Source organism: Oncorhynchus clarkii, chromosome 26 (genome assembly GCF_045791955.1).
Source record: "Oncorhynchus clarkii lewisi isolate Uvic-CL-2024 chromosome 26, UVic_Ocla_1.0, whole genome shotgun sequence".
In the NCBI taxonomy this organism is placed as follows: Eukaryota; Metazoa; Chordata; class Actinopteri; order Salmoniformes; family Salmonidae; genus Oncorhynchus; species Oncorhynchus clarkii.
The window spans coordinates 27,202,052-27,224,080 of record NC_092172.1 but is presented as its reverse complement, the minus strand read 5'-3'; the positions used below and the strand labels follow the sequence as shown (position 1 = coordinate 27,224,080).

General features: G+C 44.0%; 1 protein-coding gene across 4 annotated transcripts; it reads left to right on the top strand.

Annotated features, from left to right (window-relative positions):
- The first annotated feature begins 807 nt into the window (after positions 1 to 807).
- LOC139384409 (retinoblastoma-like protein 2) lies at positions 808 to 14,848 on the top strand. 4 transcript variants are annotated; one of them, XR_011628855.1, is made up of 15 exons: positions 808 to 1,073; positions 8,060 to 8,186; positions 10,054 to 10,166; positions 10,242 to 10,345; positions 10,490 to 10,627; positions 10,897 to 11,067; positions 11,272 to 11,563; positions 11,728 to 11,882; positions 11,997 to 12,173; positions 12,354 to 12,425; positions 12,525 to 12,603; positions 12,723 to 12,913; positions 13,153 to 13,317; positions 13,514 to 14,433; positions 14,541 to 14,848. XR_011628855.1 is itself a non-coding variant. In XM_071129167.1 (14 exons), exons 2-14 carry the CDS (start codon positions 8,137 to 8,139, stop codon positions 13,778 to 13,780), a joined length of 1,974 nt encoding a protein of 657 aa, XP_070985268.1. In that variant the 5' UTR covers positions 808 to 1,073; positions 8,060 to 8,136; the 3' UTR covers positions 13,781 to 14,663. The 4 variants fall into 4 exon arrangements, 3 of the variants coding, with proteins under 3 accessions (XP_070985268.1, XP_070985270.1, XP_070985269.1); XM_071129167.1 differs by having other exon boundaries at positions 13,514 to 14,663; XM_071129169.1 differs by lacking the exon at positions 14,541 to 14,848 and having other exon boundaries at positions 888 to 1,073; positions 13,153 to 13,324; positions 13,514 to 13,765.
- Positions 14,849 to 22,029: the final 7,181 nt, after the last annotated feature.

The following is a 22,029-nucleotide window of genomic DNA, read 5'->3' as shown; positions in this document are numbered from 1 at the left end:
CATTCATCTCTAGGAGACGGAACGCGTCTCCTTCCTGAGCGGTATTATGGCTGCGTGGTGTCCCATGGTGTTTATACTTGCGTACTATTGTTTGTACAGATGAACTTGGTACGTTCAGGCGTTTGGAAATTGTTCCCAAGGATGAACCAGACTTGTGGAGGTCTACAGTTCTTTTTCTGAGGTCTTGGCTGATTTCTTTTGATTTTCCCATGATGTCAAGCAAAGAGGCACTGAGTTTGAAGGTAGGCCTTGAAGTACATCCACAGGTACACCTTCAATTGACTCAAATTATGTCAATTAGCCTATCAGAAGCTTCTAAAGCCATGACATCATTTTCGGGAATTTTCCAAGCTGTTTAAAGGCACAGTCAGCTTAGAGTATGTAAACTTCTGACCCACTGGAATTGTGAAACAGTGAATTATAAGTGAAATAATCTGTCTCAACAATTGTTACAAAAATTACTTGTGTCATGCACAAAGTAGATGTCCTAAACGACTTGCCAAAACTATAGTTTGTTAACAAGAAATGTGTGGAGTGGTTGAAAAATGAGTTTTAATGACTCCAACCTAAGTGTATGTAAACTTCTGACTTCAACTGTAAATATAGGATTATAAGTTCTCAGTTAATAGTGTGGTTAAAAAGACATTTTCAAAACTGATATAGTATATATTGTTGTAAAGTATTACTTATTAATGTACTGCTTTTCTTCTGCTTCCTTTATGCCCTATTATGTTCCTACTCCACCCCAGGGGGCGCTTGTTGCTCTGTGAGTCTCAGCCCTCAGGCCTCTTATCATAGCAACCCATTGCAGATGACAAGTTGGGGCTTGTCTGTTGTGAGCTGTGAGCCAATGGGCTGAGCCAGAGCTTCAGCTTCCTCTCTGTCTCAGTGCACTGCAGCCTGCTGCTGCCTGCCTGTAGACTTATAGTAGCGCTCACTGCTCTGTGCTGCTCTGATGCTCACCCACACACCCACAGCTGTTCAGCCTGGCTAGTCCCACAGAGAGAGAAGCAGAGAGGCAGTGTGTCTCCAAGCCTCTACAAAACAGATTCACATCCTTCTCACGAGCCTCTGTAAGTAGCTTGTTGCATCACTGCAGCTCTTTTGTCTCTCTTTGTCTCTGTAACACTACAGGAAATAACATGTCACAGGATGTTGTTTGTCCTGGGTTGATGTGTGTCTAGCTGATGTTATTATGGATGATGATCATGTATGATTTGTGGCTGGTAGGGGTTGTTAGATTGCCAAGATAAAATGCAACATTGTTCTGTTCCATTTCTCTGAAATGGATGCAAAACACTTTAGTTGTATATGTATTTTGAATGATGTGTGTGCCCCAAAATGACTGTAGAAAGTACAAGTATTCTGGAGGTTGTCACTGACGCTGCAGTCAGTCAGTTCTAAAGATATTGCAGTGTGACAGAGAGCCAACATGGGAACAGAGAGAGGCGTGGTGGTGGGTAAGATGATATAAACTGATTCTGAAGGAGTTGGCAGCTGGTGACGCATGTTGTCAGTTGGTGGGCCACTAGCCCACATCCGGTGTGTAGCCCACATGGGTGAGAGCATATGCATAGTAATATTAGTACCCAGCACACGGCTCATAGTAGCTACCTCTCCCTTATGACTGTAGCTTGCTCTCAGGAGGGATGTTACAGTGACAGAGTTAAAGCCTTACTATAACCATCAACTTCCACAGAACAGATAGGAAGGTTGAATTGACTCAGTGGGAGGTGAGCTAAATCAATTTTCCTGGTAGTGGATGGAGTAGAGCCAAGCCAACCAAGGCTTCGTCCCAATACTGCAGAGTGAGAGAGGGATAGGTTGGCCAGCAGACCTGGATTCATATGCTATCTGAAATCTTTCAAATAATTGTAGCGTTTGCTTTAGAACAAGGCTGTAATGCCATATGAGCAGGGTTTGCACTTATATGACTATTCTATTGGTTCAATTGCGCCATGCAAGCTCAATCAAGCCCAGCTAAAGTGTTTGAAAGATTTCAAATAGTATTTGAACCCAGGCCTGTTGGCCAGTGTCTGGGGTTGGAACAGTAAGGTTGCTCGTAGGGAATGAATGAAAGGTATTTTTAGATTCAATGTTCGTGGTGTACTGTGTGACAGTGCATAGGAACACAGTGTACAGGTTTGACTCTGACAGAACACAGGAATTGATGTGGTTCAACATTGGCCTGTCCAGCCTCAGCCTAGCTCTGGCTGTAATTTACAGGTGTACAGTTATGAATCACGTCAGAATATCGAGAACTTCACCTGGTATAACCTTACATTTTAGATTGTAGCCCTCTATTTCTCTCTCTCTTGCTCTTTCTCTCTCTACCTCTCTGTTGCTCTCCCTCGCTCCCTCTCTCTGTGTTGGTCTTTGTCTTTCTCTCTACCTCTCTGTTGCTCTCCCTCGCTCCCTCTCTGTCTCTCTCTCTGTGTTGGTCTCTACCCAAAGTGATACTCCTTAGTGTGGACAAAGTAAAACTGATTATCACCTGCAACCCATAACAACAGTCATTGCTAGCATCATCCTCAAATACCTTCCCAATAACCACACCCAGCTTATCTCACTGACTTACCATAACTTGAATGATTCCTCAGATATAGTACACAACATGTTCAGAATCAGCATCCACCTCCCCACTCACTGACTTATCTGGTTTATATACAAAACCAGTTTAACTTCATTTTCACACACTCATAGAGAGATCCTCTACCCCTTGACTTTTTCCACATTTTGTTGCTTGACAGCCGGAATTTTTATTTGGAATAAATTTAGATTTTGTGTCACTGGCCAACGCACAATACCCTATAATGTCAAAGTGGAATTATGTTTTTAGAAATGTTACCAAATTAATTAAAAATTAAGAGCTGAAATGTCTTAAGTCAATAAGTATTCAACCCCTTTGTTATGGCAAGCCTAAATACATTCAGGAGTAAAAATGTGCCTAACCAGTCACATAATAAGTTACATAGACTCCGTGTGCAATAATAGTGTTTAACATGAACGACTACCTTCTGAATGACTACCTCATCTCTGTAACCGAACCATACTGTACAATTATCTGTAAGGTCCCTCAGTCAAGCAGTGAATTTCAAACACTGATTGAACCACAAAGACCAGGGAGGTTTTCCAATGCAAAGAAGGGCACCTATTGGTAAATGGGTCAAATAAAATAATCAGACATTGAATATCCCTTTGGATGTATCAATACACCTAGTCACTACAAAGATACAGGCGTCCCTCCCAGCTCAGTTGCAGGAGAGGAATGAAACTGCTCAAGAATTTAACCATGAGACCAATGGTGACATTAAAACAGTTACAGAGTTGAATGGCTGTGATAGGAGAAAACTAAGGATGGATCAACAACATTGTAGTTACTCCACAATACTAACCTAAAGGACAGAGTGAAATGAAGGAAGCCTGTACAGAAAAAAAAATATTCCAAAACATACATCCAGTTTGCAGCAAGGCACTAAAGTAACACTGCAAAACGTGGCGAAGAAATTAACTTTATGTCCTGAATACAAAGTATTATGCTTCGGGAAAATCCAGCAAAACACATCACTGAGTACCACTCTTCATATTTTCAAGCATGGTGGTGGGTGCATCATGTTATGGGTATGCTTGTCATCAGCAAGGGAGTTTTGTAGAGTAAAAAGAAACAGAATAGAGTAAAAAAATATATTTAACCAGCCAAGCCATTTAAGAACAAATTCTTATTTACATTGACGGCCTAGGAACAGTGCCTTGTTCAGAGGCAGAACGACAAATGTTTACCTTGTCAGCTCAGGGATTCGCTCTAGCTACTTTTCTGGTACTGGCCCAACGCTCTAACCACTAGGCTACCTGCCGTTAAGCAAATCTGATTCAGTCTGCTTTCCACCAGACACTGGGAGACAAATTCCTCTCAGCAGGAAAATAACCTAAAACAAAAAGGCAAATATACACTGGAGTTGCTTACCAAGACAACATTAAATGTGGCCTAATTACAATTTTGAAAATCTATGGCAAGACATGAAGATGGCTGTCTAGCCATGATCAACCAACTTGACAGAGCTTTTAATAATAATGTGCAAATGTTGTACAATCCAGGTGTGGAAAGCTCTTAGAGACTTACGCAGAAAGACTGTAAAGTGATTTTAACATCTATTGACTCAGGTATGTGAATACTTAGGTAAATTAGATATTTCTGTATTTGATTTTCAATAAATTAGAAAACATTTCTAAAAAACATGCTTTCATTATTGGGTATTGTGTGTAAATCAATTTAATCCATTTTGAATTCAGGCTGTAACGCATCAACATGTGGAATAAGTCAAGGGGTATGAATACTTTCTGAATGCACTGAATGTGACTCTAATATGGTCTTACATTTGGCAGGAGGTTAGGAAATGCAGCTAGGTTTCCATCTCCTGTCTTCTCTTGAGAGTCAGGTCTGCCGATGGTGACCTTTCAATAGCAAGGCCATGCTCACTGAGCCTGTACGTTGTCAAAGCTTTTCTTAATATTGGGTCAGTCACAGTGGTCAGGTATTCTGCTACTGTGTATTCTCTGTTTAGGGCCAAATAACATTCCAGTTTGCTCAGTTTTTTTGTTGATTCTTTCCAATGTGTCAAGTAATTATCTTTTTGTTTTCTCATGATTTGGTTGGATCTAATTGTGTTGCTGTCCTGTTGTGAACAGAGTACCCGCTGGCTGAGGGGACTCTTCTTCAGGTTCATCTCTCTTGTGGAATTTAATTGCTCTTTTCTGGATTTTGATCATTAGCTGGAGTCGTCCTAATTCTGCTCTGGATGCATTATTTGCAGTTTTACGTTTTACATTGAGGATGTTTTTTCATAATTCTGCATAGAGTCAATTTGGGCTTTGTGAATTAATCGTTTGTGAGAGGACCCCAGACCTCATAACCATAGAGGGCTTCTGTGGTGCTGGTGTGTAGGTCAAGGTAGGTACAGTGCCTTGCGAAAGTATTCGGCCCCCTTGAACTTTGCGACCTTTTGCCACATTTCAGGCTTCAAACATAAAGATATAAAACTGTATTTTTTTGTGAAGAATCAACAACAAGTGGGACACAATCATGAAGTGGAAGGACATTTATTGGATATTTCAAACTTTTTTAACAAATCAAAAACTGAAAAATTGGGCGTGCAAAATTATTCAGCCCCCTTAAGTTAATACTTTGTAGCGCCACCTTTTGCTGCGATTACAGCTGTAAGTCGCTTGGGGTATGTCTATCAGTTTTGCACATCGAGAGACTGAACATTTTTCCCATTCCTCCTTGCAAAACAGCTCGAGCTCAGTGAGGTTGGATGGTGAGCATTTGTGAACAGCAGTTTTCAGTTCTTTCCACAGATTCTCGATTGGATTCAGGTCTGGACTTTGACTTGGCCATTCTAACACCTGGATATGTTTATTTTTGAACCATTCCATTGTAGATTTTGCTTTATGTTTTGGATCATTGTCTTGTTGGAAGACAAATCTCCGTCCCAGTCTCAGGTCTTTTGCAGACTCCATCAGGTTTTCTTCCAGAATGGTCCTGTATTTGGCTCCATCCATCTTCCCATCAATTTTAACCATCTTCCCTGTCCCTGCTGAAGAAAAGCAGGCCCAAACCATGATGCTGCCACCACCATGTTTGACAGTGGGGATGGTGTGTTCAGCTGTGTTGCTTTTACGCCAAACATAACGTCTTGCATTGTTGCCAAAAAGTTCAATTTTGTTTTCATCTGACCAGAGCACCTTCTTCCACATGTTTGGTGTGTCTCCCAGGTGGCTTGTGGCAAACTTTAAACGACACTTTTTATGGATATCTTTAAGAAATGGCTTTCTTCTTGCCACTCTTCCATAAAGGCCAGATTTGTGCAATATACGACTGATTGTTGTCCTATGGACAGAGTCTCCCACCTCAGCTGTAGATCTCTGCAGTTCATCCAGAGTGATCATGGGCCTCTTGGCTGCATCTTTGATCAGTCTTCTCCTTGTATGAGCTGAAAGTTTAGAGGGACGGCCAGGTCTTGGTAGATTTGCAGTGGTCTGATACTCCTTCCATTTCAATATTATCGCTTGCACAGTGCTCCTTGGGATGTTTAAAGCTTGGGAAATCTTTTTGTATCCAAATCCGGCTTTAAACTTCTTCACAACAGTATCTCGGACCTGCCTGGTGTGTTCCTTGTTCTTCATGATGCTCTCTGTGCTTTTAACGGACCTCTGAGACTATCACAGTGCAGGTGCATTTATACGGAGACTTGATTACACACAGGTGGATTGTATTTATCATCATTAGTCATTTAGGTCAACATTGGATCATTCAGAGATCCTCACTGAACTTCTGGAGAGAGTTTGCTGCACTGAAAGTAAAGGGGCTGAATAATTTTGTACGCCCAATTTTTCAGTTTTTGATTTGTTAAAAAAGTTTGAAATATCCAATAAATGTCGTTCCACTTCATGATTGTGTCCCACTTGTTGTTGATTCTTCACAAAAAAATACAGTTTTATATCTTTATGTTTGAAGCCTGAAATGTGGCAAAAGGTCGCAAAGTTCAAGGGGGCCGAATACTTTCGCAAGGCACTGTATATTGTTTTTTGTGATCTAGGGCAACAGTATCTAGGTGGAATTTGTATTTGTGTGGCTGGAAACGGGACCTTTTTTGGAACACCATTATTTTTGTCTTACTGAGATTAACTGTCAGGGCCCAAGTCTGACAGAATCTGCAGAAGATCTAGGTGCTGCTTAGTTGGGGACAGAAGCACCAGATCATCTGCAAAACAGCAAACATTTGACTTCAGAGTCTAGTAGGGTGTGGCCAGGTGCTTCAGACTGAGCCCTCGCCAGTTTGTTGGTATAAATGTTGAAGAGGGTGGGGCTCAATTTTTTGGGCTAATTTTAACTGCATACATGTACACATTGTTTGTGTACATGTTTTCCCCCAACACCGCATTCCATACATTTGTATAGGTGGGGTGTCAGTGGGCTGACTGTGAACGCTCTGAAAGACACTGGGTTGAGGTTGATGATAAAGTAGTTTATAGTACTGCTGCCAAGACATGAGCTGTAGGTGTACCTACCGTAGGAGTCCCCTCGAAGCCTAACATTGACTATGTACAGACCCAGCGTGTGACAGAGCTGCAGGAGTTGTGTGACCCGTTTTTGTTGGTTGTTTTGTCGTAGTTGTTGGGCATATTGGCGAGGGAATGCTGACACCTCCAGGTAGGTTTTTGTCCCCCTGTGTTCTGAGTGTGTCAGGTTCTTGTTCAGTTCAGGCGTTTAGGTCTCCACAGACTAGAACATTTACCTGGGTCTGGAAATTATGATCTCCCCCTCTAGGATGGAGAAGCTGTCTTTATTAAAGTATGGGGGATTCTAGTGGAGGGATATACAGTACTGTACATTCCAAACGGTTCTACGGCTGTCTCCATAAGAGAACCTACATGGGTCCTACATGGAACCCAAAAGGGTTCTACCTTGAACCAAAAATGGTTCCTCAAAGGGTTCTCCTATGGGGATAGCCGAAGTACAGTGTATGTAGCACACAGGACAACATTTTTATCTGTTGAGATTATTTCATTATTTATTTTAACCAAATGTAAAATGTTCCTGTTTTGATTTATTTAATAATGGTGAAGTCTCTCTCTCTCTGAATCCTTCCACAGCAGAACTGTAGAACTGCTAGACAAGCTGAGAAACATTCAAAAACGCTAAATCTGAATATTCCTCTTCAGCAGGAAATATCGTATTTTTGCAGTTCATCATCGTTTTCATCTCATAGCTGAAGGCCAGCCCCCTCCCTACACACACACACACACACACACACACACACACACACACACACACACACACACACATTAATCTGACTCTAAATACAGTACACAAGCCTTTTGGGCCCAATTATCTCTGAGATGACTTAATATCATTACTGTGTGGTTCGTGTTGTAAATTTAAACTGTTGTTTCACATGTTTCTCATGCAAGGAAGTATAATGATGATCCTATTTATACGGTCTCATGTACCGCTCTAAAGGGTTTTCAAACCTCTGCCTGGTGTATGCATTATGTACAGGTGTCCACTGCTACTCCACTGACTGACACGGAGCTATACTCTACCAGCGGAGGTGCTGTGAGCGGCTGGAGGTCGTCATGGCAACCCAGAGACATGTACCCAGTGACAGTCTGGCTAGAACATTCAGGTCAGCTATGGTGGGCATGTGTCTGTGTGGGCCTCATACGTAACTGTAGTAGACTGTAATGTGCCGCAGGGGAAATGTATTTGGGCCTGTAGCCTATGGTAGAGTACACTGTGATCTATGGTCAGTGTACAACACATGTTGTTTTACTACAGTGCCTTGCGAAAGTATTCGGCCCCCTTGAACTTTGCGACCTTTTGCCACATTTCAGGCTTCAAACATAAAGATATAAAACTGTATTTTTTTGTGAAGAATCAACAACAAGTGGGACACAATCATGAAGTGGAACGACATTTATTGGATATTTCAAACTTTTTTAACAAATCAAAAACTGAAAAATTGGGCGTGCAAAATTATTCAGCCCCTTTACTTTCAGTGCAGCAAACTCTCTCCAGAAGTTCAGTGAGGATCTCTGAATGATCCAATGTTGACCTAAATGACTAATGATGATAAATACAATCCACCTGTGTGTAATCAAGTCTCCGTATAAATGCACCTGCACTGTGATAGTCTCAGAGGTCCGTTAAAAGCACAGAGAGCATCATGAAGAACAAGGAACACACCAGGCAGGTCCGAGATACTGTTGTGAAGAAGTTTAAAGCCGGATTTGGATACAAAAAGATTTCCCAAGCTTTAAACATCCCAAGGAGCACTGTGCAAGCGATAATATTGAAATGGAAGGAGTATCAGACCACTGCAAATCTACCAAGACCTGGCCGTCCCTCTAAACTTTCAGCTCATACAAGGAGAAGACTGATCAGAGATGCAGCCAAGAGGCCCATGATCACTCTGGATGAACTGCAGAGATCTACAGCTGAGGTGGGAGACTCTGTCCATAGGACAACAATCAGTCGTATATTGCACAAATCTGGCCTTTATGGAAGAGTGGCAAGAAGAAAGCCATTTCTTAAAGATATCCATAAAAAGTGTCGTTTAAAGTTTGCCACAAGCCACCTGGGAGACACACCAAACATGTGGAAGAAGGTGCTCTGGTCAGATGAAACCAAAATTTAACTTTTTGGCAACAATGCAAAACGTTATGTTTGGCGTAAAAGCAACACAGCTGAACACACCATCCCCACTGTCAAACATGGTGGTGGCAGCATCATGGTTTGGGCCTGCTTTTCTTCAGCAGGGACAGGGAAGATGGTTAAAATTGATGGGAAGATGGATGGAGCCAAATACAGGACCATTCTGGAAGAAAACCTGATGGAGTCTGCAAAAGACCTGAGACTGGGACGGAGATTTGTCTTCCAACAAGACAATGATCCAAAACATAAAGCAAAATCTACAATGGAATGGTTCAAAAATAAACATATCCAGGTGTTAGAATGGCCAAGTCAAAGTCCAGACCTGAATCCAATCGAGAATCTGTGGAAAGAACTGAAAACTGCTGTTCACAAATGCTCTCCATCCAACCTCACTGAGCTCAAGCTGTTTTGCAAGGAGGAATGGGAAATAATTTCAGTCTCTCGATGTGCAAAACTGATAGAGACATACCCCAAGCGACTTACAGCTGTAATCGCAGCAAAAGGTGGCGCTACAAAGTATTAACTTAAGGGGGCTGAATAATTTTGCACGCCCAATTCTTCAGTTTTTGATTTGTTAAAAAAGTTTGAAATATCCAATAAATGTCCTTCCACTTCATGATTGTGTCCCACTTGTTGTTGATTCTTCACAAAAAAATACAGTTTTATATCTTTATGTTTGAAGTCTGAAATGTTGCAAAAGGTCGCAAAGTTCAAGGGGGCCGAATACTTTCGCAAGGCACTGTATGTTACACATTCTTCCCATTATGGAGTTGGTTCTGATTTGGAGGAAGAAAAGTAGAAAAGTGGCTGTATGGTTCTTTAAGGTGTATTTTGTTTAGGTCCTGTGCCAGAAACCCTAGTGAGGCCATCTCCACTAGACTGAGAGACATGCTCCACACCTTCATCCAGCACTACCAGGAACCATGGGAAGAGAACTGCAGCCTAGACAGAGGTGTGTGTGTGTTTGTGTCTGTGTATATGCATGTGTTGATATATTGACATTTCAGTAACTTCCTGTTGTTTGTAGAGAGAGGAGTGAAGTTCTCCAGCCAGACAGAGGCTTTGTACTACAGGGTTCTAGAGGCTGTCATCAATCAGGAGAGGAAGAGGCTGGGAGCCAAAGACATTTCAGTGAGTCCTCTGCCCTCTGCTGTGTATGACTGGAACTGCATTGTTTAGTGTCATTACGCGTTCACGTTACAATTCCCTCTGGGGGCACTGTTGTATAGACATGTATAGTATAGAGGTTGTCATTGATGACTTGTTTCTTGGCAGGGCATTCTGGAGCATGATCTGTTCCAGCGTTCTCTAGTGGCCTGTTGTCTGGAGATGGTAATCTTCTCCCATCAGCCACCAGGCAGCTTCCCCCTGGTCATTGACATCTTTAGCCTGGCGCCATACGACTTCTACAAGGTAACATCTACGCAAAACACCTGCAGTACATGTCATACTGTAATGTAACATCGTAGGTTTTGTGTAAAGGAGGTGGTTTCACGTGATAAGTAACCTTACCTGAAAACTGAAGCATTATGTTAGCTCCTCAAGCTAATGCCTAGGCTTGGGCTCAGAGGGCTTACACAGTCTTGGGGCATACAGACGTCCTGGGTTCAAACACGTCTATTGTAATCTTAGTGATCAATTTAGGTGCTGTTTAACCCTCTACTGTGTGTGGTGTGTGCCAGGTGATAGAGCTGGTGCTGCGGGCTGAGGAGGGCTTGCTGCCAGGTGTGGTCAGGCATCTGACCCATATAGAGGAGCAGATCCTGGAGAGTCTGGCCTGGAGGAGAGACTCGCCACTCTGGGACCAGATCAGAGCTGCTAAGGGTCAGGGACAGCTGCCTGCATACCATCAGGTCAGTGGGCAAAGGTTCAAATTCACCTGTTTGTCAACTGGGCAAAATATACAGTGCACCCTCTCAAAATTTATAGAGCAACACCGCTGGCGCACTCAAAACAAGTTGGTCTAATATGGCAGCATGGCGGCTGTCGTTCCATTCAATAGAGGAAACAAAATGATCCCAAACTTAAGGTAACAGATGGTTCTATGTGTGTTCAAGGTGATGCTCCCCCAATACTCAGAGGACACAGACAAGATGGCCAAGATCCCTCCCACCCCTTCACACTTGACCCCAAGCCTTGTGAATGGGATCCATGGAATTGACCTGAACTCCCCGATTACCCACCATGAACGCTACAGCTCACCCCCTGCTGGCTCAAAGACGGCTGCTTGCCCTACCACACCAGTCAGCCCATCCCAGTCCTCCTCTGTCATTGTTACTGGACAGACTGTAGTCACATCAGCCACTGTCACCCCTAACAATGACCAGTCAGTCACCATACCGGTTCGAGGTAAAGACTTTCCCTCAGATGAAACCCAAGATGGCCATAGAAATGACAACCCTAATAGAATACTGACATAATGTAATACTTCTTATAATAAACATGTTATATACCTTGTTTACATATCACAACAACCAGTGCTATTTGTTCAATTAAACCTCTTCCACACCCAGGCATTGCCAATAACCGGGGAGCCATCACATTTACCCTCAGTGTTGTAGGTCAGCCCATTCCTCCACAGCAAGTCTCCAGCACCTCTACCCAGCAGCTCCAGAACCCTCTACCCTCTACCCAGAGTAAGGGCTCCATCTCACTGTTCCTCCGCAAGGTAGGCTTTACTCAGATTTCTACATACCTGAGCTGGCCTGAATGCTATGAGCCTAGATATTTAGTTACAAGATCCACAAGACAAAGGCCATACTCCTTCCCCTCCCTGTCTCAGGTCTACCACCTGGTGAGCATGCGTCTGAGGGACATCTGTGTTAAACTGGACATCTGTGAGGCTCTGCGGCTGAAGATCTGGACCTGCATTGAACACTCCTTGGTCCACTGCACTGACCTCATGCTAGACCGACACCTGGACCAAATACTCATGTGTGCCATCTATGTCATGGCCAAGGTAGCACTATTTGCTTTGCCTCTAGACGTTTTGCTATACTTCCTTAATGCAGATGGTTTTATGACTTGGGTGATCGACAGCAAGGCATTCAGCCTTCTATACCTCTTCAGCTGTGTATTGATGATTATAATGTAATATATTACATCATTTCCATGTTTATGCTGTGTGTTGCTCATGCAGGTAACCAAAGTGGACATGCCCTTCAAGCTCATCATGCAGTGCTACAAGACTCAGCCTCAAGCAAGCAACTGTGTAAGGAGATCAATGTTTTGCTTGCTTTTGTGTGTGTGAGTTAAATCCAGCTAGTTTGTTATTGTGTAGTTGATGAAGTCTGTATTGTCCTTCTGTCAGGTATTCAGAAGTGTTCTGATCTCAGGGAGAAACACCAAGACCTCACAAAACTCTCCTGGAGGATCCAACAGAGAAAACAGTTAGACAAATAGAAAAATATATACATTCACATGGATATGTTTGCATCATAATATGCATGAATTAACAAATTATTTCATGAAGAATGATTTTTGAATGTGATGCTGCTCTGTTTTCCAGTTGATGTGGACCCCAGCAGTAGCTTGCTTACCGACCAGAGCCCTCCCACCCATCCTACAGGACGCAGATCTCCCTGTAGACAGAACCAGGAGGAGAGAGGACACCTCATCTATTTCTACAACACCGTCTATGTCAAACAGATGAAGGACTTTGCCCTGCGCTACACCTCCAGCTCTCTGACCATAGCCGGGGTGAGGGGACATTTTCATATACTACCTAATGGAGTCAGTAGTCGTCATACACAATACGTAGGAAACACTTTACCAGTGGTCTCAAATATGTCCAAACTGAGGTATAACATCATTGGTACTTACAGGTTGATAGAAGTAAGAGCAGTCCTTGTACAGATACAGTGCATTGTTCCTAGGCCCAGTGCTTTCATCACTGTCCAGAGATTCTGACGACATTCTGGTCATTTTTCCATGCACAGGTTGAAACCCCTCCCCTTTCGCCATACCCCATTCAGCGTATTGGATCCTTGCGCAGACTCCGCCCCTCCAACCACCATTCCCTCTACATCTCCCCCCACAAGCCCAGCACACACCCCTCCCCCCGCACTGGGTTCCTCTACTACGTCAGCAGAAGCCCCTCAAAGGTCAGAGGTTGGACATAACCCTGCTAACGGTTACCTAACTAACCCTCTTCTATACTTCCTGTCTGAAACCTAACTAACATTACACATATTTTAACTTAAATTACTGTGAAAAGCAAAAGGCCTGGTCATCGTAAATACACAGTACACATCTAGTCATGTGTGTTGCTAATCGTTGTATCCCAACTGTATCCCACAGCATCTGAGAGAGATCAATGACATGATGAGGACATTTCAATCACGCACCAGGAAGCGCTGTGCAGCCCAGCTGCAGGAGGACGGTGAGGAGGAGGGTGGGCCGCTTGTGAAGAGACCCTGTCAGGATAGACCTTCAGACTGGCAGAGAAAGCTCAGGGACCTCGGCCAGGACTTCAACCAGGCACTGACCAGGGCCCAGAACCAGCAACAATCCCAGACCAGGGCCAAGGCACAGCACCAAGCAACGGCACACAAGGGGACACATTGATGACATCTCACTTTCGTTGACTTACCGCCATGCTTCATACTTCCATCATCAGTGTCTGTGGTCCATATTCTTCCAATAAGTGTAGACCTGCAAGGAGAATGGATGATGTGGATCTACAATGTTAGAAAGAATTGGCATCATTAGCACTCAGTGAAGTTCTCTTAGCAAGCAATGTTCATGATTAGAAAAGCTGATTTGTAATAATAATTAGGGTATTGTAATAATCTGAAGGTAACTAGGGCTCTGTATCAAATATCATATTATACATATCATATACAGTATATATTTCAACATTTTAGTCCTCTGTGAACCATGTCCTAGTTACCTAAGGAAGCAGTAAATGATTTGTGTTGGTACTGAGCACTGTGTACAGTTTGTTTTTGGTGAGAGGGAGGGGTCTCTCTCTGGAACATACAGTAGTAATTACTTTCAATTTTCAAGTTGAATTTGTCACATGCACAAGTACAGTGAAATGCTCAACTTGTAAGCCATACCCCACAGTGCAGTATTCAAAATAGAAAAAACATATCAAACACAGATATATGACATATTGGTGAGCCTTTTAAAATGATTATACATGTATCTGTTAGGACCAGATGTTAGATAATATTTTTAAATGATTGAACAGGGTAATATATCTGTTAGGACCAGATGTTAGATAATATTTTTAAATGATTAAACAACGTAATGTATCTGTTGGACCAGATGTTAGATAATATTTTTAAATGATTAAACAACGTAATATATCTGTTAGGACCAGATGTTAGATAATATTTTTAAATGATTAAACAACGTAATATATCTGTTAGGACCAGATGTTAGATAATATTTTTAAATGATTAAACAACGTAATATATCTGTTAGGACCAGATGTTAGATAATATTTTTAAATGATTAAACAATGTAATATATCTGTTAGGACCAGATGTTAGATAATATTATGTTTAATTGGCACTTTCAGTTTTACATGTTGCATTTCTCTACCAGTGTTTCATTTGTACTGATCTGTGGTACAAATCCTTTACTTCTTTGTATTGTGATGTTGGATAAACATAACTCAGTTGTTACTATGTGGAGCGGGGTGTGTGGCTGTAACCTACCAGCCACATCTCCTTACCCTACCGTCAACATTACCACAACATAGTGAGAGCCACTGTGGAAAAGAAACATAGCTCCATGTTGAATATATTGTCACTCATAGACAACAAGGTCATAAACAGCATGTGACATACCAGTCTTGGTATATTAGTCTCATGTCGATATAGTAAAATGGTTATTTAGTTAATTTTCAAAATGGCATATTTTGAAAAACACGTGAACAAATGGCCATTCACTTTTCATAGTGGGGAAAATTGGTTTCCATGACGGCCTAGTGATTGAGTAACAAACAATACCCATACTGTTTATCAGTAACTATGTCCTGACGCGCTATGGGAAGTTCAGTCTTAACTGATGTTGCTTGGCAAGCAAATCACAATAATCCTCTAAGAACCAATCAGCAAAGGCCTGTCAACTAAAACCCTGAGAGGTCAGTATAGAAAATAGAATCCCTAGAATGGGGAAGGCCCTCAGACCCATTAACTTGAATCAGAATGTCCGTTCTAGGGATTCTATTTCTATGGTTACACAGGTGCCCATGCAGGCTCAGCCCTATAGGAAGTCTCCTGGTCGTCTTGGAAAGCAGGGGGACCTGCTTCCACAACAGTTATTTTCAGACTTCATAAAAAACCAACAACCTCAACAGGACGTCTGTTTTAATCAGTCTCCCACTGGACAGAACCATGGGGTGCAACACCAGCAGGGGTGCTGTCGTGGTGGACCCTTCTAAAAAGTCAGAGACCAGACCAGCGTCGGCCAGCTCGACCAGTAAGGCCACCGCTGAGGAGACTAAAGAAACTACAGAGAAAGACAAAGATGAAACAGAAGGCATATCAAGCTGCGACTGACCTCCATCTTCTTAACCCAAACTCCTCAAAGTAAGATATCTGTCATTCTGCCAGTTACACTTTTATGCTATCTCATCACCCAAATATGGGCAAATACAATTATCTGTATTATGTTTTGGGTCACTTTCTTTAGTCAATCAAATGGAAGTGAACTATTCTAATGATTAAGCCATAAACAAGTTGAACAAATGATGACTATCCCATTGGGTAGCACTATGATACAATCACCTCTATTACTTCTCTGTCTGTCTGTGGCTATTTGACATGACCAGATGTGATGTATAGCTAGTGAGATGGTGTCTCTCTCTCTCTCTCTCTCTCTCTCTCTCTCTCTCTCTCTCTCTCTCTCTCTCTCTCTCTCTCTCTCTCTCTCTCTCTCTCTCTCTCTCTCTCTCTCTCTCTCTCTCTCTCTCTCTCTCTCTCTCTCTCTCTCTCTCTCTCTCTCTCTCTCTCGCTGTGGCAGCGTGCGTGCATGTGTGTGTGTACAGATTGGCCTTTCTGCAGGTGAAGGTGGACCTGTCTGCAGAGAAAGGCAATGCTGCACAACTGTCCATCAACCCCTGTGTCATCTGGTACCAGACCAGCCACACACCCCACTCCACTCTGTGATGTAACCTACCAGCCACACACCCTGCTCCACTCTGTGATGTAACCTACCAGCCACACACCCCGCTCCACTCTGTGATGTAACCTACCAGCCACACACCCCGCTCCACTCTGTGATGTAGACCTACCAGCCACACACCCTGCTCCACTCTGTGATGTAACCTACCAGCCACACACCCCGCTCCACTCTGTGATGTAACCTACCAGCCACACACCCCGCTCCACTCTGTGATGTAACCTACCAGCCACACACCCCGCTCCACTCTGTGATGTAGACCTACCAGCCACACACCCTGCTCCACTCTGTGATGTAACCTACCAGCCACACAACCCGCTCCACTATGTGATGTAACCTACCAGCCACACACCCCGCTCCACTCTGTGATGTAGACCTACCAGCCACACACCCTGCTCCACTCTGTGATGTAACCTACCAGCCACACACCCCGCTCCACTCTGTGATGTAACCTACCAGCCACACAACCCGCTGCACTCTGTGATGTAGACCTACCAGCCACACACCCCGCTCTGTGATGTAACCTACCAGCCACACACCCTGCTCCACTCTGTGATGTAGACCTACCAGCCACACACCCCGCTCCACTCTGTGATGTAACCTACCAGCCACACAACCCGCTCCACTCTGTGATGTAACCTACCAGCCACACACCCCGCTCCACTCTGTGATGTAGACCTACCAGCCACACACCCTGCTCCACTCTGTGATGTAACCTACCAGCCACACACCCCGCTCCACTCTGTGATGTAACCTACCAGCCACACAACCCGCTCCACTCTGTGATGTAGACCTACCAGCCACACACCCCGCTCTGTGATGTAACCTACCAGCCACACACCCTGCTCCACTCTGTGATGTAGACCTACCAGCCACACACCCCGCTCCACTCTGTGATGTAACCAACCAGCTACACACTCCTCTCTGTGATGTAACCTACCAGCCACACACCCTGCTCCACTCTGTGATGTAGACCTACCAGCCACACACCCCGCTCCACTCTGTGATGTAACCTACCAGCCACACAACCCGCTCCACTCTGTGATGTAGACCTACCAGCCACACAACCCGCTCCACTCTGTGATGTAACCTACCAGCCACACACCCTGCTCCACTCTGTGATGTAGACCTACCAGCCACACACCCTGCTCCACTCTGTGATGTAACCTACCAGCCACACACCCCGCTCTGTGATGTAGACCTACCAGCCACACACTCCACTCTGTGATGTAGCCTACCAGCCACACACCCTGCTCCACTCTGTGATGTAGACCTACCAGCCACACACCCCGCTCTGTGATGTAGCCTACCAGCCACACACTACGCTCTGTGATGTAGCCTACCAGCCACACACTATGCTCTGTGATGTAGCCTACCAGCCACACACAACGCTCTGTGATGTAGCCTACCAGCCACACACTACGCTCTGTGATGTAGACCTACCAGCCACACACCCCGATCTGTGATGTAGACTTCCTGCCACAGGTTCCTTACTCTGTCTACTGTTGCTGGTCCAGAACACTCTCTCAATCTCTCAACTCTACCTTCAGTGTCCACAGTGCCATGTTTATATCCTGTTAATGTGCCAGTATGGTCATTGTAACAACAATGAGACATGGTAGTAAATGTACAGATTCAATCTGACTAATGTCCTTTATTGTTCTTACCTCCATCTCTATCTCACTCTCTATCACACACCTCTGTTCTAAGGTGGCAGTTACAATCAGTTATTTCAAAAGCTTCCAATCCTGCCGCAGGCTAAACCAAACAGCAGCCAAATCAGTAGGCTTTGAAGGCAGTTTTTTTTTCAGCTGTACAGCATATTACTGATCACTCCAGCAGTCCTAGGCTCCATCACTACATAACACTGCATCAGGAAGCTGTTACAGCTCTGTGTTTGGGTAGACAGCAGCCTGCTTGTTATTACCCATAAAGTAAATGGTTCCCAAAGATACAAATACATGATACTGCAATGCCCTTTTCTGCCACCAGGGGGCATATAAACATACCAACAGTTCTGTATGTCACCACCAGGGTGCAAAAGTGATCCATCAGTATTTGGTGGACTGTCCAAGGCCCTGGTTCATTTGCTCAAGACATTTAATCTGAAATATATTGTACATTTATTACCAGCGAGTGAATAGAGCTGGAAGGGAATAGCCTTTTCACAAAGCCCATATCACAAATACCCATCACAGAGGAAGCGGGAAATTACAGGAAAATATTACCATTATACAAATGGAAAGTGTGATTGAATAATGTGTTTTAGAAGATAAATGAAAAGCACTTTGTTGGAAAATGTGGTTCTAAATAGCTTTTTAATTTCAGATGTGGGATAAAACAAAACACATTTTTACCCCATTTTCACTGGCAATTGATTAGTGGTTCCACACCTGTAGAGAGAAGGGCTCTTATCTTCTCATCATCAGTTAATTATTATGCATGCACACATGTCTATTATCTTTCCTCTGCCATTTAGCAGAATTGAGACATTGATGTTGTAATGGCCTTGGATGACTTCTCTCTCTGTTGCTTTAAGGAGAAATAAGACACATGATTAACATTGTCTGTAATTGTTGTAAGAGACAATTTAAATTAAATAAAATAAAAAGGAAAAATATGTCATCACCATTTCACTCTGGGAGGTGTATCTATAAACACAGCAACTCTTATTTGATTGGATGTATTTAAGTTAGCAGCTATTCTATGGTACTGTAGTTTTACGAAACAAGCCATTTGGTGTTGTCACGCCCTGACCTCAGAGAGCCTGTTTATTTCTCTATTTGGTTAGGTCAGGGTGTGATTTGGGTGGGCATTCTAGTTTTCTATTTCTTTGTTGGCCGAGTATGGTTCCCAATCACAGGCAGCTGTCTATCGTTGTCTCTGATTGGGAATCATACTTAGGCAGCCTGTTTTCCACCTGAGTTTGTGGGACCATGTTTTTGCACAGTAGCTGTATAGCCCTGCAGAACTTTACGTTCGTTTATCTTTTGTTGTTTTTTTTGGTGTTCATTTTTGTCACACCCTGACCTTAGAGATCCTTATTATTCTCTATGTTTGGTCAGGTCAGGGTGTGACTTAGGTGGGAAAGTCTACGTTTTCTATTTCTTTGTTTTGGCCGAGTGTGGTTCCCAATCTATCGTTGTCTCTGATTGAGGATCACATATAAGTTGTCATTTTCCTTTTGGGTTTTGTGGGATCTTGTTTTCTGTTTAGTGTTTCTGCCTGACAGATCTGTGTGCTTTCATTTTCGCTTTTGTTATTCTTGTTTGAGTGGTTTTTAAATAAAATAATCATGAACACTTTCCACGCTGCGCTTTGGTCCACTCTTCCTTCTACCAACGAGAGCCGTTACAGAAGATCCCACCAAAAACTGACCAAGCAGCGTGGCCAGGAGGACAGGACATGGGAGGACATCTTAGAGTGTAAAGGATCCTGGACGTGGGAGGAGATCCAAGCCGGAATGGATCGCCTTCCATGGGAGCAGACGGAGGTAGCGAGGGAGGAACAACGTCGACACCGGGTTTCGCGACCTCGAAACAAGCCCGAGAGGCACACGGGGAGATTGGCAGAGTCAGGGTTTAGACCTGAGACAACTCCCCGTGCTTACCGTGGGGAGCATGTGACCAGTCAGGCACCGTGTTATGCGGTGACACGCACGGTGTCTCCAGAGCGCATTCACAGCCCGGTACGCAGCCAGGACGGATTGTGCCGGCTCAGTGCTCCTGGTCTCCGGTGCGTCTCTTCGGCCCAGGATATCCTGCGCCAGCTCTACGCACGGTATCCCCAGTTCGCCAGCACAACCCAGACCGGCCTGTTCCAGCTCCCCGCACTTGCCGGGCTACAGGGGGTATTCAGCCAGGACGCGTTGTGCCGGCTCTACGCTTCAGACCTCCAGTGCGCCTCCACGGTCCAGTATATCATGCGCCGGCTCTATGCACTATGCCTCAAGTGTGTCTTCATAGCCCAGTGCATCCTGTGCCAGCTCTCCACACTCACCGAGCTAAAGTGGGTATCCAGCCAGGACGCGTTGTGGCAGCTCCACGTACCAGGCTTCCAGTACGTCTCCTCAGTCCGGTCAGACCTGTTCCAGCTCCACGTACGAAGCCTCCAGTGATGATCCATGGCCCGAAGCCTCCAGTGATGATCCATGGCCCGAAGCCTCCAGTGATGATCCATGGCCCGAAGCCTCCAGTGATGATCCATGGCCCGAAGGCTGCAGTGTTGATCCACGGCACAAAGCCTCAAGTGTCGATCCGCAGTCCGGAGTCCCCAGCGACGGCCCCCAGTCCGGAGGCCGCAGCGATAATCTACGGTCCGGAGGCCCCGGCGACGATCCCTTCCACCAGAGGCGCCACCGAAGTGGGGGGAGCCTCAAGCGGGGGGGGGGGGGGGGGGGACTGTCACGCCCTGACCTTAGAGATCTTTATTATTCTCTATGTTTGGTCAGGTCAGGGTGTGACTTGGGTGGGAAAGTCTATGTTTTCTATTTCTTTGTTTTGGCCGAGTGTGGTTCCCAATCAGAGGCAGCTGATTATCTATCGTTGTCTATCGTTGTCTCTGATTGGGGATCACATATAAGTTGTCATTTTCCTTTTGGGTTTTGTGGGATCTTGTTTTCTGTTTAGTGTTTCTGCCTGACAGAACTATGGTCCACTCTTCCTTCTACCAACGAGAGCCGTTACAATTTTAAATAAAGATGATGTACACTTTCCACACTGCACTTTGGTCTCATTCCGACGACGGACGTAATAGGTGCACTGTGTATACCTAAGAAAGAGATGTATTGAAGAGTGATATGGAAATGTTTTAATTGAAAGACATACAGAAGGGAATAAGATATTAAATTCCTCACTCTGCCAGGGTTTGGCTATTAGAGAATCCAAGGCCTCACCCGTTGAAGCAAAACCTGGGTGAAAGTCAAATTAATTTATGTCCTGATCTTCAATGTTCCACTGCCATAAGTGCATATTGTATTACCAGTGAAATATGAAGTCCTATAGAAACTAGTCTGACTGGATATCTTTGCAGTTGTGCACAAATGGCCCTCGGCATGTGTTCTGTATTATGCACATTGCACAATGTCATTAGCTTTTTATCTTTATGGTTTGAGCCAAATTTCACATAGCAGTGGATGTCGTTATGGTTGATCGTATGATTGTAGTATATTAGAAAGAGATACTACATGCTTCATGACTAAAACAGACATTATAGAGGATGATTATGTTACTAAACCATAGTGGTTCAGAAGTCTAGCTGTTGATAAGGGAATATTGTGAATATTAGGTTTACAAACATCATTTTCAAACAGAGATGTGCTAACCAATAAAGGCTAGCCTGGCAGTCTAACATGAAAAAGGGCATCTGAACACTACGCTGGGGTGTAATCTGCTCCTCTTGTAATGGGACATTTATATGATTAGTATAATGGTCTGTCATTAGAATAAGTATTCATGTTATTTCCTGCAAGCCACTCTTTAAAGATGTGTTCTTCACAGGCCTCGTTTGTGAATATATGATCAGAACCCTGACAGACAGAGAGCATCTTTAATCTTTCTCTGGCCTTGAAGAATGTCACTGATCTCCCTGTAACTGCAGGGAGCAGGGCTGATCAAATCCACATTGTGTGTGTGTGTGTGTGTGTGTGTGTGTGTGTGTGTGTGTGTGTGTGTGTGTGTGTG